This window comes from Marmota flaviventris, chromosome 2 (genome assembly GCF_047511675.1).
Source record: "Marmota flaviventris isolate mMarFla1 chromosome 2, mMarFla1.hap1, whole genome shotgun sequence".
In the NCBI taxonomy this organism is placed as follows: domain Eukaryota; kingdom Metazoa; phylum Chordata; class Mammalia; order Rodentia; family Sciuridae; genus Marmota; species Marmota flaviventris.
In genome coordinates, this window is record NC_092499.1 from 174,967,669 (window position 1) to 174,989,491 (window position 21,823).

Here is a 21,823-nt window from a genome sequence, read left to right on the forward strand (position 1 = left end):
CAGTGGGGACAAGCGCCTCCCAGGACTTAGCGACATATATGGCTTTGCAGATAGTAAAGGACAGCGCACGGATGAGGCGAGTTAGCCCGGGATGGCCAGAGAGGGAGGGGCAGGTCCAGAGACCCGGGGCCGCCTGGTCGCAGCCCGCGCTCTCCCGGGGGTCTGAAGTGCTCCGGTTCTCCCCCATCCTCGCAGGTCCAGGGCCAGAGAGGCGGCAGTGGGCGGACCAGAGGCTGCAGAGGGGCGTGGGGCAGGCAGGAAGGGGCGGGGGGCTCCTGAGCAGCAGGCAGGAAAAGGCAAACCCACCGACCGCTCGCAGTCCTGAGCGCCGGAGTTCTGCGCCCGACATGTGGGGTCTCTTGCTGGCCTTGGCGGCCTTAGCGCCTTCTGTCGGCCTGGGTCTGGGGGCGCCCAGCGCCTCAGTGCTGGGCCTAACACCGTCGGCGACCACCGAGGCCACGGGCTCGACCCCGGCTCCGCGTAGCAGTCCTGCACAGCCGCCCGGGAAGACTAACGGTGAGCTCCAGGACCCAGACCCCACAGCTCCGGCTAGTGGTGGCCCCACTCCCCGGTCCCCTGTGGCGCCCCCTCCTCAACACACATACATACTCGCACCCACACACTCTGCCCCACTTCCGGGCCCCTTATGGTGCCCCCTCCTCAACACAAACAGGCGCGCGCGCGCGCACACACCCCCACACCCACACACACAAACACACACACAGAAAACCCTGCTCCATTCTTCTGCTCCTTGGCGCCCCTTCTGTCCCTCCCTCTCTCCCTCCCTCCCCTCCCTCTCTTTTACTCACTCACTCACTCTCTCTCTCCCTCTCACCCTGCCCAAAGCAATAGTCGCTGACTCAGCAATCCCGGCCTGATTCCCAGCCAGATTTAGCCAGCAGCACTGGGACACACACCAGTGGAATGCTGCCTGCTCTAGCCCCAAGCCTTCCCTTTTCTCAGATAAAGAAACTGAGGCCAGGGCTTGAAGAAAGGGACAAAGAGATGCAAAGGCACCAGAGGAAAAGGTTCAGGGCAAGCTTGGACAGGACAGAGTTTAAGGAGAAGGGCTGGAGAGAAAGAACAAAAGGAAAAGAGGGAGAGGCGAGGCTTTGGGCTGAGGCTGCTTGGAGGAAGGGAGCTCTGATTCTGGACTGGAGAGGCCATCTGCATGACCTCCCAACTTCCCAGATGGGGAAGCCTAGGGGAGGAAGGCAAGGAGATGGCAATGGCGGGCTTCTAGAGAGGTAAGTGGATCCAGGCCCTGAAGGGATTTCTGAGTCAGGATGAACTGACCAGAGGGGGCTGGTGAGAAGAAAATAGTATGTGCGAAAGGGCAGGGGCCCCAACACCAAAATGTGAGGCACATTCTGAAGGCAGCTGTGGCACATATACGGTTAGAAACTACAGTACTGCCCTGTGCTGTGAGCAGGCAGGCCCAGCTGCCAGGCAGATGTGGATTTGGGGATGTTTCAAGTCAGCCCAGAGGGCAAATGTACCAATACAGGCAGCCCTGGGGCCTTGGGACATGAAATCCGGTCTGAAGCTGAGGAAGGATAATATTTCAGGGGAAATGGACAGATACTGCAAGGCCTGGATATAAAGAACCAAACTCAGCTCTTTGGAACAACCAACCAGTTTCTGGTGGCTGGGTCTATCTCTCCATAGGGTCAGAAGTAAGGCTGGCCAACCATGTGGTTATCAGAAAGAAGTGGATGCCAGTGAAATGACTGGAAAGGTCGATGGGGGCCCAACTGCATGCCTTCATTGCCATCCTAAGCCCTTTGATACATTGAGCCTGCCATGGACTCACATGTCTTCTTGGCTGGAAAATCTTTCCATCTGAGGTTTCATGCTGTTCTTCCTTCTCCCTGGTGCTGTCCCTCTGGACCTTAGCGACTTCAGAACAACAGATTCAGATTCGAGTCATCAAAAAGAAAAAGGTCATTGTGAAGAAGCGAAAGAAATTAATTCGCCCCAGTCCTCCAGTGACTGCCAAGCCCATGGTGACCACCAGCCCAACAGGGTCTCCTAATCTCCCTGAGAAACAAGAACCAGGTACTTCCTTTCTAGAGACTTCCCAGGCTTAGGGCTCTCGGGGCTTCATGGGCACGGGTATACCCCTCTGTCTACCCAGCACAGGAGCAAGTTATGCTCAGCTTACCTGCTCTGACAACTCTCTCTGGTTCTATTTTTTATTTTTTTGTGGGGGGAGGGTACTGGGGATTGAACTCAGGGGCACTCAACCACTGAGCCACATCCCCAGCCCTATTTTGTATTTTATTTAGAGACAGGGTCTCACGGAGTTGCTTAGTGCCTCTTTGTTGCTGAGACTGGCTTTGAACTTGCAATCCTCCTGTTTCAGCCTCCCGAGCTGCTGGGATTACAGGCGTGCACCACCATGCTCAGCATCTTAATGCTCTGTTTTTCTACCCTAGGCTGTCCCCCTTTGGGCCTGGAGTCCCTGCGAGTTTCAGATAGCCAGTTTGAGGCATCCAGCAGCCAGTCCTTTGGTCTTGGACCACATCGAGGTCGGCTCAACATCCAGGTAATCAACCCTGGCTCAGAGTCCAGGTCCAAGGGGTAGGCAGGGGAATACCTGGGACCTTCTCCCCTGCTCCCTTCTTGTCCCAGTCCACCCTACTCTGCCCGTTGGGCCTGATCACCTTGTCTTGGGTCCACAGTCAGGCCTGGAGGATGGTGATCTATACGATGGTGCCTGGTGTGCTGAGCAGCAGGACACTGAGCCATGGTTTCAGGTGGATGCTAGGAACCCCATCCGCTTCTCAGGCATTGTCACACAGGGCAGGAACTCTGTCTGGAGGTGAGGCAGGCCAGCCCTTGGCCAGGTAGTTGTGGGTGGACACAGGAGGGCTGCTGTGGGACTCCTGGGGGCACTGATATCTCACCTCTCCTGCCAGGTATGACTGGGTTACATCATACAAGGTCCAGTTCAGCAATGACAGTCGGACCTGGTGGACAAGTCGGAACCACAGCAGTGGGATGGATGTGGTGAGTGGTCCCATAGTTACTGGGACCCTCTATGCTGGGATTTGGGCACCCAACCCACCATGGTGTGCTTGGCTGGACTGAGACTCCTTTGAGGATAATAGATGTCCACTTAACCGATCCAGGAGAAAGAGTGTTTTGGTCAGGATGGGTGACACCAGCAGGTATCTTGGGAGCAGGCTGCTTTGGTATGTGTCCATGTCCTTGATAACTCTGCCATGGGGTGGATGCTACCTCCTGCTCAGCTTCCTCTGGGGACATCCCTTCTGGCTTGAATCACTTCTCATCTGTTCATTGCTCTGGGTTTCTCTAAGTCAGTGACCCCTTTTATACCAGACTACAGATAGGCTTTTCCCAAGTTATGTAGCCATCTTGATCTAATGAGCTGTGACCAAGCCAGAAAACATGACTCTCTAGGGCTGCCCATGGGCAGGGGCTTGGGCAAGGAAGGGGTCCACATTCAGAGGAAAGTGCAAATCTATAGCTGAACTACCAGGAAGGGTTCACTGGTGAACTTGGAGGCCTGCTCTTCTTCCCTGGATCCTGAGCCAGGCTGGGATTTGGGCAGCCTCAGCAAAGGACTTGATGTCCCCAGGTATTTCCTGCCAATTCAGACCCAGAAACCCCAGTGCTGAACCTCCTGCCAGAGCCTCAGGTGGCCCGTTTCATTCGTCTGCTGCCCCAGACCTGGTTCCAGGAAGGTGCGCCTTGCCTCCGGGCAGAGATCCTGGCCTGCCCTGTCTCAGGTGGGCAACTGGGCAGAGGCTGGATGGGCAGGGCCTGGATGTACAGGGTGAATCCCCCACTGTGAACTTACCCTTTGCCTTGAACTCATCCACTACCAGATCCTAATGACCTACCCCCGGAGGCCCATTCACTGGGATCTTCTGACCCTCTGGACTTTCGGCATCACAATTATAAGGCCATGAGGAAGGTCAGATATGACCCTATAACCCTATGAAGGCTGGTTTGCCTAGCTGGGGTCCTTCTCTCACCCAGGCATAACAATTCTGACTGCTCACATCCCCTACTACGTCTCCTACCCCTATCTCCTGCTTCTCTTCTGTTGACCACTAAGCTTTCCCCCAATTGCCCTGTCATGGCACTTCCCTTGCTCTGCCCCTTCCTTCCTGGTACGCTGCTCTCTTCTTGGGCCACCACTGACTCTGTAAATCCTTCCATAGTTACATGTGATCTAAGCCCTGCATGTAATCCCTCTATGCCTCATATCATGCTGTCCTCTGTCCCTCAGCTGATGAAGGAGGTGAATGAGCAATGCCCCAACATCACCCGCATCTACAGCATTGGGAAGAGCTACCAGGGCCTGAAGCTATATGTGATGGAAATGTCAGACCAGCCTGGGGAGCATGAGCTGGGTACTGGCAGGTGGCATGGGGAAGAGGTGGGCCCAGGGCAGACCATGGGTGTGAGCCAGGTGCTAGCCCCTTGTGTTCCCAGGAGAGCCTGAGGTACGCTATGTGGCTGGCATGCATGGGAATGAGGCCCTGGGGCGGGAGCTGCTTCTGCTCCTGATGCAGTTCTTGTGCCATGAGTTCCTGCGTGGGAACCCACGAGTGACCCGGCTGCTCACTGAGATGCGCATTCACCTGTTGCCCTCCATGAACCCTGATGGCTATGAGACCGCCTACCGCAGGGTAGGCCACCTGGCACGAGGGCCCCCTGCCCCTTCTGCCCTGGTGCCCAGAGCCTGTATGGCTTAAACAAGCCCCTTCTCTGTCAGGGCTCAGAGCTTGTGGGCTGGGCAGAAGGTCGCTGGAACCACCAGGGCATTGACCTTAACCACAATTTTGCTGACCTCAACACACCACTGTGGGATGCCGAGGATGATGGGCTGGTGCCCCACGTTTTCCCCAACCATCATGTGCCACTGCCTACTTATTACACTCTGCCCAATGCCACTGTGAGTATTCTGGGGGCAGTGGTGGAGGACCACCTAGGGGAGCCTTGTCTCTGTGTCCGGCCCTCCTGACCCACCCCTATTCAGGTGGCTCCTGAAACACGGGCAGTGATTGAGTGGATGAAGCGGATCCCCTTTGTGCTGAGTGCCAATCTCCATGGGGGTGAGCTGGTGGTGTCTTACCCATTCGACATGACTCGGACCCCGTGGGCTGCCCGTGAACTCACCCCGACGCCCGATGATGCTGTCTTTCGCTGGCTCAGCACTGTCTATGCTGGCACTAATCGGGTCATGCAGGACACAGATCGCCGACCCTGCCACAGCCAGGACTTCTCTTTGCATGGCAACATCATCAACGGGGCTGACTGGCACACAGTCCCCGGGAGTATGTGCCAGAGGGTGGAGTTGGCCCCATCCCTGTAAATCCCTGCCCCATAAGACAGTCTGCTCTTACGTGCAGTGCTCATGGCAATTCCCACTCTGAAGTGTCTCCTGGGGGAGGGCCCCAGGAGGGTGGGACTCCCATCCTGCTCCTTAGGCTGCAGTGTCTGTGATACCTCTAGGCATGAATGACTTCAGCTACCTACATACCAACTGCTTTGAGGTCACTGTGGAGCTGTCCTGTGACAAATTCCCTCATGAGAACGAGCTGCCCCAAGAATGGGAGAACAACAAAGACGCCCTCCTCACCTACCTGGAGCAGGTTGGATGTGAATCCCCACAGCCCTCAGCATGCCTGTGTCCTGACCACTCCACTCTCCATTTAGGCTGTAGTTACCACCAGGGAGTCTTCTTTTTTTTTGCAGGGATACTGGGGATTGAACTCACGGGTACTCAACTATTGAGCCACATCCCCAGCCCTATTTTGTATTTTATTTAGAGACAGGATCTCACTGAGTTGCTTAGTGCCTCACTGTTGCTGAGGCTGTCTTTGAACTCGTGATCCTCTTGCCTCGGCCTCCCTAGCCGCTGGGATTACAAGCGTGTGCTACCATGCCCGATTGTCAGGGAATCTTCTAAGATACCTGACATCAGATAATTTTGGAAGGATCTAGGACAGGAAATGTTTTGTAAGTGGGACAGTGTCAGGCATTGTAAGCCAGTGGGACTAGACCCCAGAGCAGTCTAGAGGTGGTCCTAGAGCTGTCCTAGACCTATCCTCAGAAGAGCTCTTCTCAGAAAAAAAACATTAGGTAGTGGCAGAAACTTCCCTGACACAGAAACATCATGTTCATCAGGGACTCCTATGCCTTGCGATGGCTCCATAAGAGCAACTTCCAAGGGTTCTACAAAAGACAATGGCTACTAAACTTGGGGAAGCCCAAAGGTTTCTCTTCCTACCAGTCCAGATGTAATTTATTAACCAGGAGGAAATTTTACCAGAAATGTTGTCACCTAGGAACATGTAGTAGACATACTCTCTTTATCGAGTTTGCAGGGGACCAGAGCCAGAAAGCTAGCTGAGAGTCACATTCTGTGCAGAGGGGAAAGGGTTTTGATGTCCTTTTCCCACACAGGTGCGCATGGGCATTGCAGGAGTTGTGCGGGACAAAGACACACAGCTTGGGATTGCTGATGCTGTCATTGCCGTGGAGGGGATTAACCATGACGTTACAACGGGTATGTGGGGGGGGGGAGTGAAGGAGGGGCTGGGGGGGTATTGAGAGAGGAGCTCGAAGACTTCAGGCTGGGTCAGGAGCTGAGGATTGCTGGACCCTGACCTTGCCTTTTACTCCCCTCAGCTTGGGGCGGGGATTACTGGCGGCTGCTGACCCCAGGGGACTATATGGTGACCGCCAGTGCTGAGGGCTACCATTCAGTGACACGGACCTGCCGGGTCACCTTTGAAGAGGGCCCTGTCCCCTGCAATTTCATGCTCACCAAGACTCCCAAACAAAGACTGAGAGAGCTGCTGGCAGCAGGGGTCAAGGTGCCCCCAGATCTTCGAAGGCGACTGGAGCGATTGAGGGGACAGAAGGATTAAGCTGAAGAGAGCCAACGTCTTGGACAGGCTGGACCTGTCCAGAACTGAAGGGGAAGAGTGGGGAGGGAGGGACAAAGTGGGGGTAGGGGTGCTTCAGCTCATTAAAGCTACCTGGCACCTTAGCTGATCTTCCTGTTGTCTCCATGTCCCAGATCTTCTCCCCAAGGGCAGGCCTCAGCCCACCTCTTATCCTGTTGTGCACCCACTCTCACCAGGTGACTTCTGAAGACTGTGTGGAAAGAGGATCTTACCTGGAGCCTTGGATACGGGTCTTGGCAAAGCAATACATTTGTGCCTGCAAATTTCTGCTGGAGGTGCCCTTACACTCTGTAAGCACCTGCCAAGCATGCAAGGGTCAAAATGTCTACCCAGCTTCCTGAGGCTTCCAGTCAAGAGGGGACAGTTTAATACATAGAGAGACATGCCAAGTGGAGGCCAGTTACTATGAAGTGTAGGCAGGAAGTCACACACATGGCAAATACAACAATGCCGGTCAGCAGGGATGACCTGCACCGATTGTGTCAATCAAGAGAGTAACAGAGATGATGGTTCTAGGGAGTTCATGATGGAAAGTGGGCTGGGTATGGGGGTTCCTCCAGGAAGAAGGGAACCAAAGATAGATTAGCTGAGAGCATTTGAATTTGCCTCATCAGATATTCTCGGGGAGTGTTGATAAATGATAGGCTCAGATTAGTTTCTGTCAGACTGAAGGAGGAATTATGTGCGAATTCTATGTGTTGCTGGTAAAATAACCAATTCTAGTTATTTCATGCAGGGGAAATTTTAATTCTAGAAAGTGGATATGAATATGTTCAAAGAGCTGGGTGAGAAAAAGGGAGAAGAAAATTTCACCCAGAAAGCTGATAACACCTTTGGTCTTGTGTCCATAAGCCTGTATTTGCTTATGTTGTTTCTGGAGCCCACCGTCATCTGTGTTCACCTGTGATCACTTGTGGTCACTTGCCATTGCTACAGCCTGAAACAACAATCTCTACCTTCTACTTTATAATCTCTAGCCTTTGAAGTCCACAGGCAAAATTGCAACTGTAACCTACAGAATGTAGGCTCCCGGCATCCCTGCAATTCAGAGTAGAGCTTCTGAGGACAAGAATGGGGCAAACATTAATAGGCAGAATCTGGCATTAAGGCACCATGTAGCTTCTTTTGGGGAAGTTTTAGTGAAAAAAAAAACTGTTTTTTATTGAAAAAAAAAATATTTTTTTCAAAAATCAGTTGGCCAAAATAAAGAAAAACAAAAGGGAAAAATAGGAAGGGGGGAATCAGTTGATCATACTCGTGTGGGTGTATTTCTGGAATTTTCAGTCTGTTGCATTAGGATTGTTACCAAACTCTTGCTTCTTGGATCCAGAGTTGTGGAAATGAACACTGGATCTGGAAAGAATTTAAGCACAGGCAAGGCTTTATCAGGGACTTCTGCTCAAGCCAGAAGGAAGTTATAGCACTGAAAGAGTGTGTTAGGCCAGTTCAAGCAAAGAACAAAGATGAACAGCTTTTATGCATCTGTGGGGTAGGCAGGAGCTGGGACCTTCTGTGTCATCACAGACAAAGGTGGGACATTAGCCCCTGCATCATGCTCCTTCATGCACTGCCATTTTTTTTTTTTTTTTGTACCAGGAATTGAACCCAGGGGTGCTTGGCCACTAAGCTACATCCCCAGACCTTTTTGTTTTTTATTTTGAGATGGATCTTGCTAAGTTGCTAAGGGCCTCACTAGGTTGCTGAGGCTGAACTTGAACTTGGGATCCTCCTGCCTCAGCCTCTCAAATCACAGATTAGAGGCATGTGAGCCACTGTACCTGGCTCTCACTACCATCATAAGTCTTCCCCTGGGGGTGTGCATTTTACTAGGCTAATAACTGGGGGTCAGTTTCGTGACTATTCTATGTGTGCACCTGTCCTTCACTACTTGGAGTTGCCCCTTATCATCTGGGAAAGTCTGATGTCTGGCTTTAGCTGGCATTTTGTGGACCACAAAATCTCAGAAGACTAAGATAACTTTCCCAGCCTCCCATCTCCTGGCATATAATCTCATTCCCATAGCCTTGAAGACTGGTGCGTCTTTTAACTCCTAACTTTCCAGAAGACAGAGAGCTAGCTTGGCTGTCTTATTTCCTCTAAAAGGTGTTCAACCCTAAGCCTAAGGATCCTGTTTTTACTGTACAGGGGGTGGGATGGGGTGGAAGCAGGGAAGCTGACCATGTCAGTATGTATCTATCCTTTCACCAATACCACACTGTTTCAACTACCACAGCTTCATGATACATCTTAAAAATAGGTAGTGTGCACAAGTAAAAGAATTAAATGGGACTATTACTTTACACTGTATATAAAAATCAACTAAAAAATGGATCAAAACCCTAAACTTCTAAGAGCTAAAACTATAAAACTCCTAGAAGAAAATGGGAAAAATCTTCATGGCATTGGATTTGTCAGTGATTTCTTGGATATAACCCCAAAGCACAGCGAAGAAGAAACAAAATAAGTAAGTTGGACTTCATCAAAACTAAAAACTTGGGGCTGGGGATGTGGCTCAAGTGGTAGCGCGCTCGCCTGGCATGCGTGCGGCCCGGGTTCGATCCTCAGCACCACATACAAACAAAGATGTTGTGTCCACCGAAAAATAAAAAATAAAAAAACTAAAAACTTTTCTTCATCAAAGAACATTATCAATAGAGTGAAAAGACAATCCACAGAATGGTCAAAAATATTTACAGAAATTTAAATATACAGAATATATAAAGAGCTTCCACAACTCAACAACAACAGCAAAAAACTCAAGCAACATAATTTAAAAATTGACATAGGATTTGAAAAGACATTTCTTCAAATAAGATATGCAAATGACCAATAAGCACATTAATAGATTGGTCACCGTTAGTCATTAGAGAAATTAAAATTGAAACCACAACTTGATATCACTTTATACCAATTAATTTGACTTTTATCAATAAAATTTAAAAGAAAAAAGTGTTGGTGATGATATGGAGAAAGCTGAACCCTTGTGCATTGGTGGGAATATAAAATGTTGCAACCACTGTGGAAAATAGTTTAGTGGTTGCTTAAAAAAATTAAACAGAATTACCATGTGACCCAGCAGTTACATTTCTCAGTATGAGCAGGAACTCAAACAGATACTTGTACAACAGCCACAAGGTGAAAAAAATCCAGGTGTCCATCAATAGATAGATGAATATACAAAGTATAATCAACACAAACAGAATATTTCTTAGCCATAAATGGAATAGAATTCTGATGTAAGCTACAGTAGGGATAAAATTTAAAAACATTATGCTAAGTAAAATAAGACAAATACAAAGGGACAAATATATGATTCAACTTGCTTAATTTGTCTAGAATAGGTAAATTCATAGACAGAACATGGAATTGAGATGGCCAGGGGCTGGGAGTAAAGAGTGAGGAGTTAATATTTGATGGGAACAGATTTTCTGTTTGGGATGATGAAAAAATTCTGAAAATAGATAATAACAACGGTTGTACAATGTTGTGAATGTGCTTAATGTCATTGATTATACACTTAAAAATGGCTAAATGATAAATTTGAACTTATGCATATTTTACTACAATATAAAACTCCAAAAAAAAAAAAAAAAGCAACCCTGAAAAAAATCAGGGTCTCCTTTGCTCTAAGTCATTCTCTTTGACAAAATAAAATAAGTAAGTTGGACTTTATCAAAACTAAAAACTTTTGTTCATCAAAGAACATTATCAATAGAGTGAAAAGACAATCCACAGAATGGTCAAAAATATTTGCAGAAATTTAAATTGTATTTAAACTGTATTCCAGGAACAATATGTTTGATCAATAAACAGCTTGTGATGAGTTGAAACTACCTCCCAGGCAACAGGAACTCTCTTAAAGCTGCCTACAAGGTTCCACCCGATCAATCCTGAAATAATGATCGGTCAGATCACTTTTTTGACCAAGACTGCTTGACTGTGCACACTTAGTATCCCCAAAGACAGGGCTGGAAATGCTGGTCCCTTGCCTTCCCAATGTGACCATACTTATATTAAAATTCCTTTCCTGCTTGTCACTATTACTTTTCCATTTGGTTTTCAGGGCAAGTGGCCAGACCTGATTGGTTGGGGACCCCAGACTCTGGGGGTCTGGCCTAGGTCTCTGGTAACACGGTGTTTTTTTCAGTCCATGAACACAGTATGTTTCTCCATTTATTAGGTCTTCTTTGATCTCCGTTAACATTTTGAAGTTTTCACCATATGGATCTTGCACATTTTTTTTTAAGATTTATATCTCTATAATCATTTTTGATCAAACTGTTAAATAATACTGTTGTAGACTAAACTGCATCTTCTCAAATTCATCTGTTAAAGTCCTAACCTCCAGTCCTTCAGAATGTGACTGTGTTTGGGGACAGAGCCAAGGTAATTGAGGTTAAATAAGGTCATGTGGACCCTGTTCCAATATAACTGGTATCCTTATGAGAAGAGGGAGAGGTGCCAGAACTTGCTCTCTCTGCCATTTAAGGACACAGGGAGAAGGTGGGCATCTGCAAGCCAAGGGGAGAGGTCTCAGCAGAAACCAGATCTGATGCTCCTTTGTGTGTGTGTGTGTGTGTGTGTGTGCTGAAGACTGAGCCCAGAGCTTTGTGCATGCTTAGCATGTGCTCTACCACAGAGCTACACACCAAGCCCTCTGCTGACACTTTGATCTTTGATATCCAGCTTCTAAAGTTGTGAGAAAATAAATTTCTATTGTTTTAGCCACCCTATTCTTAGCAAAACTTTAAGATTAAAAAAAAAACTCATTTTCCAATTGTTCATCGCTGAGATACTAAAATATGATTGACTTGTATATGGACTCAAGTCTTGTGATCTTGCTAAATGTACATAAAAGCTTTTAAAAAAAATCTCTTAGGGTTTTCTGAATAGATCATTATATCTTCCAAGAATGGAGATAGTTTTATTTTTCCCTTCCAAGATTAACCTGTTTTTTTTTTCCATTCTTTTTTTTTTTCTTTCTTTCTGCCTTATTGCACTTGCTAGGATTTCCAGTCTTATATTAAATCGGAGTTAAGAAACAATGGTTGAAAACCTCTAAATTTGGTGAAAGACATACATATTCACAAAAATTCAAAGAAGCATAGAAGGAACCCCCAAATAGAGGAGTAAGAGTGGGCATTCAGTCTGATGTTAATTGGTAAATTTTCATAGATGCCCTTTATCAAAGGAGGACAGACCCTTCTATGCCTAGTTTGCTAAGAATTTTTATGTTAGATGTCAGGTTAGTCAAATGCTTTTTCTGCCTCTGTGGAGATGATAATTTTTTTCTTGCTATTATGGTGAATTTTATATTAGAATTCCACTCCAAATGAAACAGAAGAACAGAAAAATTTTCAAAAAGTGATAAAAAAATATGAACTTAGAGTTTTGCTCTAGGGCTGTGTTAATTTTTTTGGCATCTACCATAATATAGTTTGAGGATCTCTGGACTACCTGTATGTTGCAGAATAATACAATGATTCCTTATGTTATTGACATCATGCCAGTTCTACAGAATGAGCACAACATGGCTATCACACTGGAGATCTTGGTAAGACAAATATACTTCAGACAGTAGGAGAGATAACCCTATGAAGATTCAGAGTTATCGAATCTGCCTTTTTGGTAAAGTTTATAGGTCAATTGTTCAAGGGAATGCCAGGCTATTGCCTCTAAAATAAGAGACTAATTGCTTATATCCCTACCAGAAAGAAGGAAGCACAGTGCTTAACAGTCTCTGGATTCTGGAAATAACACATTCCTTACCTAGGAACAGATTTGGACCTCCAAATTGGAATTCATAGATTCAACCAAACTCAGATCAAAAATATTCAGAATGAATAATAAATCTACACTGAGTATGTACATACTATTTTTCTTGTCATTATTCCCTACACAAATGCAGTATTATAATTATTTATATGGCATTTATATTATATTATGTATTGTAAATAATCCAGAGATGATTTAAAGTATCTGGGAGGATGTATGTAGGTTATATGCAAATACCACAACATTTCATATAAGGGCTTGAGCATCCACAGATTTTGCATGCATGGGGATCCTGGACCCAGTACCCCATGGATACCCAGTGACAACTCCAGCCCATATAGCAGGTGACACGGAGGCTGTCAGCTTTGAGGGAGAGGCAGGGTGCTTCTGTATATTTGTCCTAATTGTTGTTAAGAAATAAATATTAATGTAGCAATTTTTTTTAACTTGAGGAAGAGACACTCTTTTATGATTTATACAAAGATATTGTATGTACTATGTTTGAGAAAGAAACCTATCTGATGTCCAAGGACAGAAAGACAAAGATGAGAGAGAAGACTCAAGCTAAATGTCTCCAATTTTCAAAGACAGCGTGAAGGAAACAAATGACCATAGGCTCAAAAATTTAATGTAAAACTGTCACTTACTAAATCTACCAATCACTAAAACTATCACTTAAAATATCACTCACTAAAATCTCCATGCAGGAAGAAGAATTAGGGGAGCACAATCAACATAGTGACTTAACTCCTCAGGTTTCTTGAAATTCTGAAGTTCAGATGGTTTGGAGTTTTTTGGTTTTTTTTTTTTTTTTTTTTTTAATATTGCCATTGAACCCAGGGGCACTTAACCACTGAGTCACATCCTCGCTCTTTTAAAAATATTTCATTTACCACAGGGTCTCACTAAGTTGCTTAGGGTCTCCCTAAGTTGCTGAGGCTGAACTCCTCCCTCAGCCTCCTGAGCTGCTGGGATTACAGGCGTGTTCCACCATGCCTGACACAGATGTTCTTTTAATTACGCCTTTATCAGCACAACTGTATGGAATTAAGTTACTAAATCATGCCAAGACATCAGAGGTCTCTCTTCAAATGGTGAAGACGGTTGTGGGCGCCTATGAAATAAGAGTTAAGTGGGGAGTTTTCAGCCAGTATTTCTTCAAGGACTTTTTCGGCCCTGCCATTATTTCCCCCACTTTCTGAAACTCCAATGAGACTAATGTTATCTCTTTTGTAATAATCCCAAAGGACTCTAAGGTTTTCTTTATCTTCTTTTTCCCCTAGTCTATTTTCTTTCTCTTTTTTTTAAATATTTTTTTTTCAGTTGTAGATGGACACCACAATATTTTTATTTGTTTATTTTTATGTGGTGCTGAGGATCAAACCCAGGGCCTCATGTGTGCGAGGTAAGCGCTCTACCACTCTAGCCCCAGCCTCAGCCCCTCTATTTTCTCTTTGTACAGATTTGGTCATTTCTATTAGCCTGTCATTGAGTTCGCTGATTTTTTTTCCTTCGTCCTCTTCATTTGGCTGCTGAATCCACCCACTGAGATTTTTATTGGTCGTATTTTTCAGTTCTAATGTGCCCATCTGATTCTTATTTAGACCTTTTATTTTTCACAGACTTTCTGTTTCTTTACTGAGTCTATTTTTTCATTTATTTAAAGCATATTCGCAATTGTTTGTTGAAACATTTTATCATGACTGCTTGAAAACTGTCATAGGTTAAATCTAGTTTTTCTGTCATCTCAGTGTTAAATGTTCTTTTTTTTTTTTCAGTGAGGAATTTTTTTTTTTTCCCATTCTGATCTTGGTTTTTGGCATGATGAGTGATTTCAATTGCAACCTGGACATTTTGTACTATTATGAGACTTTGAATCTTTTATAAATGTGTTTTAAACTGGCCTTTTACTGACACCAATCTGGCAGGGCAAGGTTCAGTAAGAGGTGGGGACCGTTCTACCAGATGGAGGTAGAAAATCCAGGTACCCCACGATTTCTGTTGACTTCTGGAGTAGGTGTCCCTTTTTACTGATGACCAAGGGTAGAAGGTCTTTCTTGCTCCAAGGGTCATCTCCACGGTCATCATGGTGTACATGTGTGGGAGGGAACAGCCTTATTATCTCTTGGCCGTGGTGAAAACAGTGACCCCACACTGGACTTCCTGTGACACCAGCAGGGACAGTGAGTGGTCCCTTGTCACTACTGAGCAGTGGGTGGAAATCCAGGTTCCTTGTGCGGTTTTTGCTGAGGAGCCAGTGAGACACATAGGTGGGAGGAGGCCTCCTTCCTGGCTGACATGGGTGAATATCTCAGTTCTCTACTTGCTCTTCTCTGACACCACTCTCGCAGCAGTTGTTGGGATATCACATCGCAGCCCTTGAAGGGTGGAATTCAGGCTCTCTGCTGGGTGCTTGCTGGTGTGGAAATAGATGGGGCCACAGTTTTTCCTGTGGGGTTTGGTCTGAGTACAGTGGTTATTATCTCTAAGTTTCTGTCTTATTCGCTCACTCCTTATTTGATCCTTTGGCTAGAGAGAGCAAGGTTTTTGTTGGTGGTGCTGTTATTGTGTTGTTGTTTTTGCACACATTGGTATTTGGTTTCTGGCTTTGAAAGTTCCAAATCAGGACCTATGGGGCAAAAGGATAATGCAGAGAACTCTCTGCCACAGTCTTTTCTCAAATGCTGAGGTTCCTAGATAATCTGCCTCCTTTTCTCCTCGAGTCCTTTTATGTTTGTCTTATATATAATCTTATATATAATGACTGAGTTTAAGTTAGCAGAAGGAATAAGGAAAACTACATTACTCCACCTTCTAGGAACTTTCTACAGCTCTTTGATTTATTTTCTTGGTGCATAAAGTGCTCTCTACACATCCTTTATATTTTCCCACTTCTCCCACCACCTGTTGAGTGCCCCTTTCTCTGCACTCAGCCTCCAAGAGCATGCTGCTGTATATTCTCTGGACACTGAGCTGTGTCCCTGTGGACTTCCTTTTCATGTTTCTGTGATCTTTCTCCTAATCAATCTGTAGTGTCTATACTACCTGAAGGAGAATTAGGATTGCTGTCCTGGCTGTACAATGAGATAAACAGAGCAGGCTCAGTATTTATTTTTGTGTGGAGCATCAAAAGGAAAGGAAAACAGAAGGTGAAGCCAAGATGATCTCTTGGAAAGAGACCAGAGGAACAGCAAGACTTCCACTCATCACTTTACCTTGGGGACTGGTGCAGGGTCACCTCCTGGGAGGTAAGAGAGAAGGGAAAGGGAACCCAACATGGGTAGGGAGTGAGTGGGAGGAGGACAAGCACAAGAGAGGGGGTTGATTTTAGCAACGTTTGTGGCAACAACTGTGTTAACAGAGACAACAAAGACACCACTACTGCCCTCCCAGTGAGTGACCAAGATCAAGTCAATTGTCTGTTTGCTGTATGTGTGCACTTCTGCTGCAGAGCTCTACCCTGCCTCACCTCATCTTCCTGGGTGGAGCCCTGCCCTTTGTTTTTCAGAGGCCTAGAACACATCCTGTAAGCTTCACTTGAAATAGAGGGGAGTCTTCACCCAAGAACTTGGGGTGCCCTAAAAGAAGGCCTTGCTCCTGCTCTTGGAGAGACTAGGTAGATGGGCACAGTGGAGGCTCCAAATATCCCACCCAGATCCTCTTTAGCAACCAGTGCGCCCACCCCTCCACTATAGTGAAGGCTGGTTGGTAACAGCTCACTGCTGCCTCCTCTCCCAAGTATTGCTCATGGCCAAAAGGGAGGTGCTCCACATTCTCCACTCCCACTCCAGCAATTTGCAGCCAATGACTGACTGGCACAGGGATACTAAAGCAATCTCCTGTCTACAAGGCAGGTCCAACTATGTAACCCTCCAGTCTCCAGAGTGGTGACCATGCCAGCCTCCCATGGAGACCATATTCTTGTCTAGCTTTTCCCCCAGTCCTGATCTTTCCTTCTCCTCCTCCTCCTCCTCTTCCTCCTCCTCCTTTTTTTTTTCTGCCCAGAAATCACTTTCATGTGTTCCCCAATCCCCAGGTTGAGATCTGCTTCCAGGGAATCCCACCTCAGGCTGTGTTGCACACTGAATAAATTGAGGACCTGATTGCAATGTAGACCCATCATAGTGGTTGTGTGGAAGAAAAAGGAGGCTTCCTGAGAGCTCTTTCTTTTTCTCAGGCAGCTCCTGCTGCAAACCCAACCCTTGCCTGGGCACACTCAGGCACCTATGCCACCCTGCACTTCTCCTCTCTCAACACCTTCTGCAATGAGTTGCTCCCCAGAGGAAATGGGTTTGGAGGAATTCTGTCAACCTGGAGGTTTGATGATAGGCTTTTGGTTTTCAGCCAAGACCAAGAGAGGGGACACCCTTGCCTCACTCACCAATGGATCAGAGAGATGCCTGGCAGTCTCTTGGTACCTGCTCCTGGCCTGGCCTGACCTTATGGACCTGCACAATTCCATGCTGGGGAACCAGTAGAGGCATTATTGGCAGGTCTACCAGGTTGGGGCCACTTTATCACATTCCACTGGCAACCACAATTTGTCTTGGCAAGGTGAACCCCTAGGCCTAGCTCCAAGGAGGGCCTGGAGAATGGCCCAAAAAAACCAGCTCTCGCCACAGAAGCCAAAGCTGACTGGGCTTAAGGCAGTGCCAACCTAAATTGGTTGGATCCTCCCCTATCCTCTGAAAGGTGAACTCAGTACTGGGTGAGTGGCACAGGGGTGGCTAGGCTCCCAGGTATATGGAACCCCAGGAGAGGCACCAGGGACATGGACCCAGGCCAGAGGGCTTTTCTGCCCTTCACTGACCCCAAGGCAAGCCTTCAGGAGCTGTACTCGTGGATGAATACCAGGGCTCCAGGCAGCCTGACACCCTCCCCACCCCAGCCAGAGTTGTATCTGGGGCAGCTTTCATTCCTAGGCTGGCAAAGGATAGGGTAGGAAAGGCTTTGGAAAATCCAGATGCTGGGCCCAAGGAACAACAAACCTGCTATTTGACGGAGTTTTTCCTTCCCCCTTTAAACACTTGGCTCTTTCTCTCTCAAGGAATAAAATAGTCAAAAAGGATGTGTAAAAAATGGTCTTGTTTCTGTTACTGCCCTGCCAGAAGCCTCTTTTGCATCTTGAGAGTCATGAAGTCTCTTCTGTTCTGTCTCTGGTGGAAATCTAGGTGCTCAGAACTCTCCTACCCACCCCTATGAGCAGTCCCTGCAGCTCCAAATCCAGACCAGGCCCCCAACTCCCTGGGGCTCCCCTGCCAAGGCTGAGGCAAGGTGGGGGTTTGGACATCTTCACCTTTCCAAAGTGAGCAGAGGCAAGAGCTTCTGCTTGGACCACTCACAAAGGCTCTTCTTGATCTCCAACTGAGGGTCAGAGAGACCCGAGAACTAAGGAAGTCTAGCTCTTCTTTTTTGTTTGTTTGAGAGAAATAAGAGCCAAGGTTTTTTTTTTTTTTTTTCTTCTTTTTTTTTTTTTTTTTTGTTTTGGTACTGGAGATTGAACTCAGGTGCACTTTACTATTGAGTCCTTTTATTTTTTATTTTGAGATAGTGTTTTGCTAAGTTGCTGAGGGCCTTGCTAAATTGCTGAAGCTGACCTTGAATATGCAATCCTTCTGCCTCAGTCTCCTGAGGCCCTGGGATTGTAGGTGTGTGCCATTGCACCCAGTGAAGCCTAGCTTCTTGAGAGGGAGGGAAGGGCAAGAGCCAGTGCCTTCTGCAAGAGTAATACAGAGAGAAAGGCTGGGGTTGTGGCTCAGTGGTAGAGTGCTTTGCCTAGCATGTTCAATTCTCAGCACTGCATATAAATAAGCGAATAAAATAAAGGTCCATTAACAACTAAAAATAATGATTTTAAAAAAAGAGCAATACAGAGATAGAGGAGAAAGAGGGAGGGAGGGAGTAGAGAGAATAGGGTTACATGTTAATGACTGATATACTGTGGGTAAGGATGTATGGCAGTTTACCACTAAACATTAGACAGTTAATGCACTGTTTTACAATTAGACATAATTAATGTTATTTAGCACATTAACAAAATAGTGAAGAAAACATTTAGTTAAATTTGATATCTATTCATAAATTTTAAAAAATTTTTAGAAAATTAAGAATAGGATGTTCATAAACCCAGTGTAATAATGGCAAACTGCTAAATGTTTGCTGTCCAAAAAACAAAGGAACAAAACAAAGATGTCTGCTGTCACTACTTATATTTAACATTGTAGTGGAGGTTCCAGCCAGTGCATTTAGGCAAATAAATAAATTAATTAATTAAAACTGAAAGCAAAGAAATAAAACTGTTCTTACTTGCAAATGACATGATTGTGTACTTGAGAAAATTATACACTTAAGACAAACTATGAATAAAATATTACTGTAAGTGACCCAAGCAAAATTGCTGGATTCAAGGCATCATACAAAAATCAAATTGTGTTCTACACACTACAACAAATATATAGAAAATGAAATTAAGAAAATGACATTTATAGTAGCATGAAATAATCAAATACTTAGAAATAAATGGAAGATATGTAAGACTTTGACACAGAGGCTTATAAAATATTAATAAGAGAAGCTTTAAAAGATAGGTCTTCAGGGGCTAAGGTTGTGGCTCAGTGGTAGAGCACTTTCTTAGCATGTGTGAGGCACTGAGTTTGATCCTCAGCACTGCAAATAAATAAATGAATAAAATAAAGTTTCATCGACATCCAAAAATATATTTTAAAAAAGATAGGTCTTCCTAGATTTAAATACTCAATATTTTAAAGTTGTCAATTCTCCATTAATTGATCTATAAATATAATGTAGTCCCAGTGAAAATCTGGACAATTTAAAATATAAAAATAATAGACCATTATAAAATTAATATAGAAAAAAAAGACCTAGGATAGCTAAGATCATCATAAATAACTGTTTTACTCCTTGCTGTACTAGATATCAAAACTTACTATAAATTTAAAGTCATTATGATAGTATAGTACTGACGTAAGAATAGATGAAAAGACAAATGAATCAGAACAGAGAATCCAGAATAGACCCCTACATATAGATATGAATACTTGATTTATGTCACAGGTTCCACTGTAATAAGATGGCAAAACATAAGTTCACTTCAATAAATGGTGGGCAAAAAATTAAACTGGATCCCTAGCTCACACTGTTCACAAAAGGCAATTCTAGTTGGATTATGGGTCTTAATATAAAAATAAAACCAAGGAAACTTATAAAATATCTTCTTTAGAGTAGGAAAATATTTTTCCAAGAGTGTAAGATACTAGTCATACAGAAAATACTGAAAACTTAAGACTACATACAATTAAGAAGTTTCAGTTCACAAAAATTTTATAATGAGAATGAAGAGAAGGGGAACATGGAAGAAATGATAAAAGGAGGTGAGGTCTACATTCGTGGTCAGTGCTTCACATCCATCAGGTCTCTCAAGTTGAGGGTCTTGTGAACATCAGAATTCTAGGCTGATGCCTCCAAAGAACTGGCCCATTCCCTTCCATCATCCAGGGGTTGTTATTACTTCGATTGAGGTGGTTGCAGGGGGGAAAAGCTTGAGGGTTTAAGTGTGGATGGAGTGGGGGAAGGTGGCCACTCCTGACTGAGGAATTAAGAGCTTTAGAGAATCACCAGGAAGAGCGTGTCTCTTTTGGGGGAGAAAGAAACTGTGACGTGAACCTTTTCCTATTTGGAAAAGTTATCCTAGAGAAAAAGAGACTTTGGGGTCCATTTGAACCACCTCAAACATGTTCAATGGTTGCTTGCTTCATCATTTCGAAATTGGTAGTGTGGGTGGGAAATAGACCTTGGTGTGTGTGTGTGTGTGTGTGTGTGTGTGTGTTTGTGTGTGTTTGTGTGTGCGTGAATGAGAAAGGGTAGTACTGACTCAAATGGTGACTTGAGAAATGTGGGATCGTTTTGAAGACAGATATTATGATTCATCTATATTGATCATGGCATTGACCTATCCTGGGAACCAGCTTGTACCATAGTCCAGCTACCACTCTTGCTCAGTATGGAGTGAAGTTCTTCAGGGAAAGAGCCCTGGGCAGTAGCTGAGAACTGAATGGAACACAGCTTGGACAGACAAGCTCCGGTGCTTTGTAACACAGTGCAAGTAGGAACGGAGTGGGAGGCCAGGCAAGTGCTGAAACTAGGAGAGGATGACTACAGGCAGGACCCTCTGTAAGGTCCCAAGTGAAGTGAATTCCAGGTGTGGACCAAGAACACCAGAGAAAGAAGTAAGAAGTCTCTGAAGGACAGGAGCAGCCCATCTGCCTGGGCAAGTATGTTTATCTAGAAAGCTGCAGGGCATGGGTGCATGGGCTGGGAAGGACAAGTTCCTACAGACCAGAGCCAAGAAGTGCCAAGGAGGGGAAAGAGCAAAGCCTGAGGCACTAAGCTGGACACTTAGCTCACTGGATAGTGGATCAGAAAAGTGGTTTCTAAGGTCAAACAGCCAGACCTTTGTCCAGGGCAGAAATCAGGGAGACAATTGGGATTCTTCCAGGGTGGGGGTGGGTGAGTGCACCTAGGAATCTTGTTTATTACCTTCCTCTCAACCTCTGAGGCAGGACAGCCAGAGAGGCCTGGACCTGGGAGGAGTGAAGAAGGGTTGGGATTTGGCTCAGAGGGGCAGCCCCAGGAGCCCAAAGCTGCCCTGCCAACTCGGGTGAGGCCGATAGCCTCTTTCAGAGACTGGATCTCAATTCCAAGCCTCTGTGTGTCTGGGTAGTATTTGATTTGCTCTGTACTAGTTCCCAGCAACATCTTTCTAACACCCCCCACCTTGGTGCTGGCTACACAGATGGGCCTTCAGTGGCCTGACTGAGGCCCAGAAAGAGATCTTGGGACTGAGCCCATCTTCTGGGTCCTTAAGCCTGCCAGCCAGCCTCCAAACTTTCCCCCACAGGATCTGAAAGCAGACATTGGCAGGGCATGCTTGCTCAGTTGAACTCTGGGTTGTTTAACAAGGCCAAGGTGCAAGAAGGCAGCCCAGGGCATGCTTTGGATGGGCCCCATGAGAGCTGCAAAACTACTGAGAAAAGCAGACCCACACCAATGAAGGAGACGAGAGAGGCTAGGTGGCCATC

General features: G+C 45.8%; 1 protein-coding gene across 3 annotated transcripts; it reads left to right on the plus strand.

Annotated features, from left to right (window-relative positions):
* Positions 1-285: 285 nt before the first annotated feature.
* On the plus strand, positions 286-6,968 carry Cpxm1 (carboxypeptidase X, M14 family member 1). 3 transcript variants are annotated; one of them, XM_027921530.2, is made up of 14 exons: positions 286-516; positions 1,897-2,058; positions 2,439-2,548; positions 2,685-2,824; positions 2,922-3,012; positions 3,605-3,755; positions 3,855-3,943; positions 4,262-4,385; positions 4,468-4,664; positions 4,751-4,930; positions 5,015-5,312; positions 5,491-5,630; positions 6,445-6,547; positions 6,670-6,968. In XM_027921530.2, exons 1-14 carry the CDS (start codon positions 348-350, stop codon positions 6,909-6,911), a joined length of 2,196 nt encoding a protein of 731 aa, XP_027777331.2. In that variant the 5' UTR covers positions 286-347; the 3' UTR covers positions 6,912-6,968. The 3 variants fall into 3 exon arrangements, with proteins under 3 accessions (XP_027777331.2, XP_071464904.1, XP_071464905.1); XM_071608803.1 differs by having other exon boundaries at positions 1,906-2,058; XM_071608804.1 differs by lacking the exon at positions 286-516 and adding an exon at positions 902-1,247.
* Positions 6,969-21,823: the final 14,855 nt, after the last annotated feature.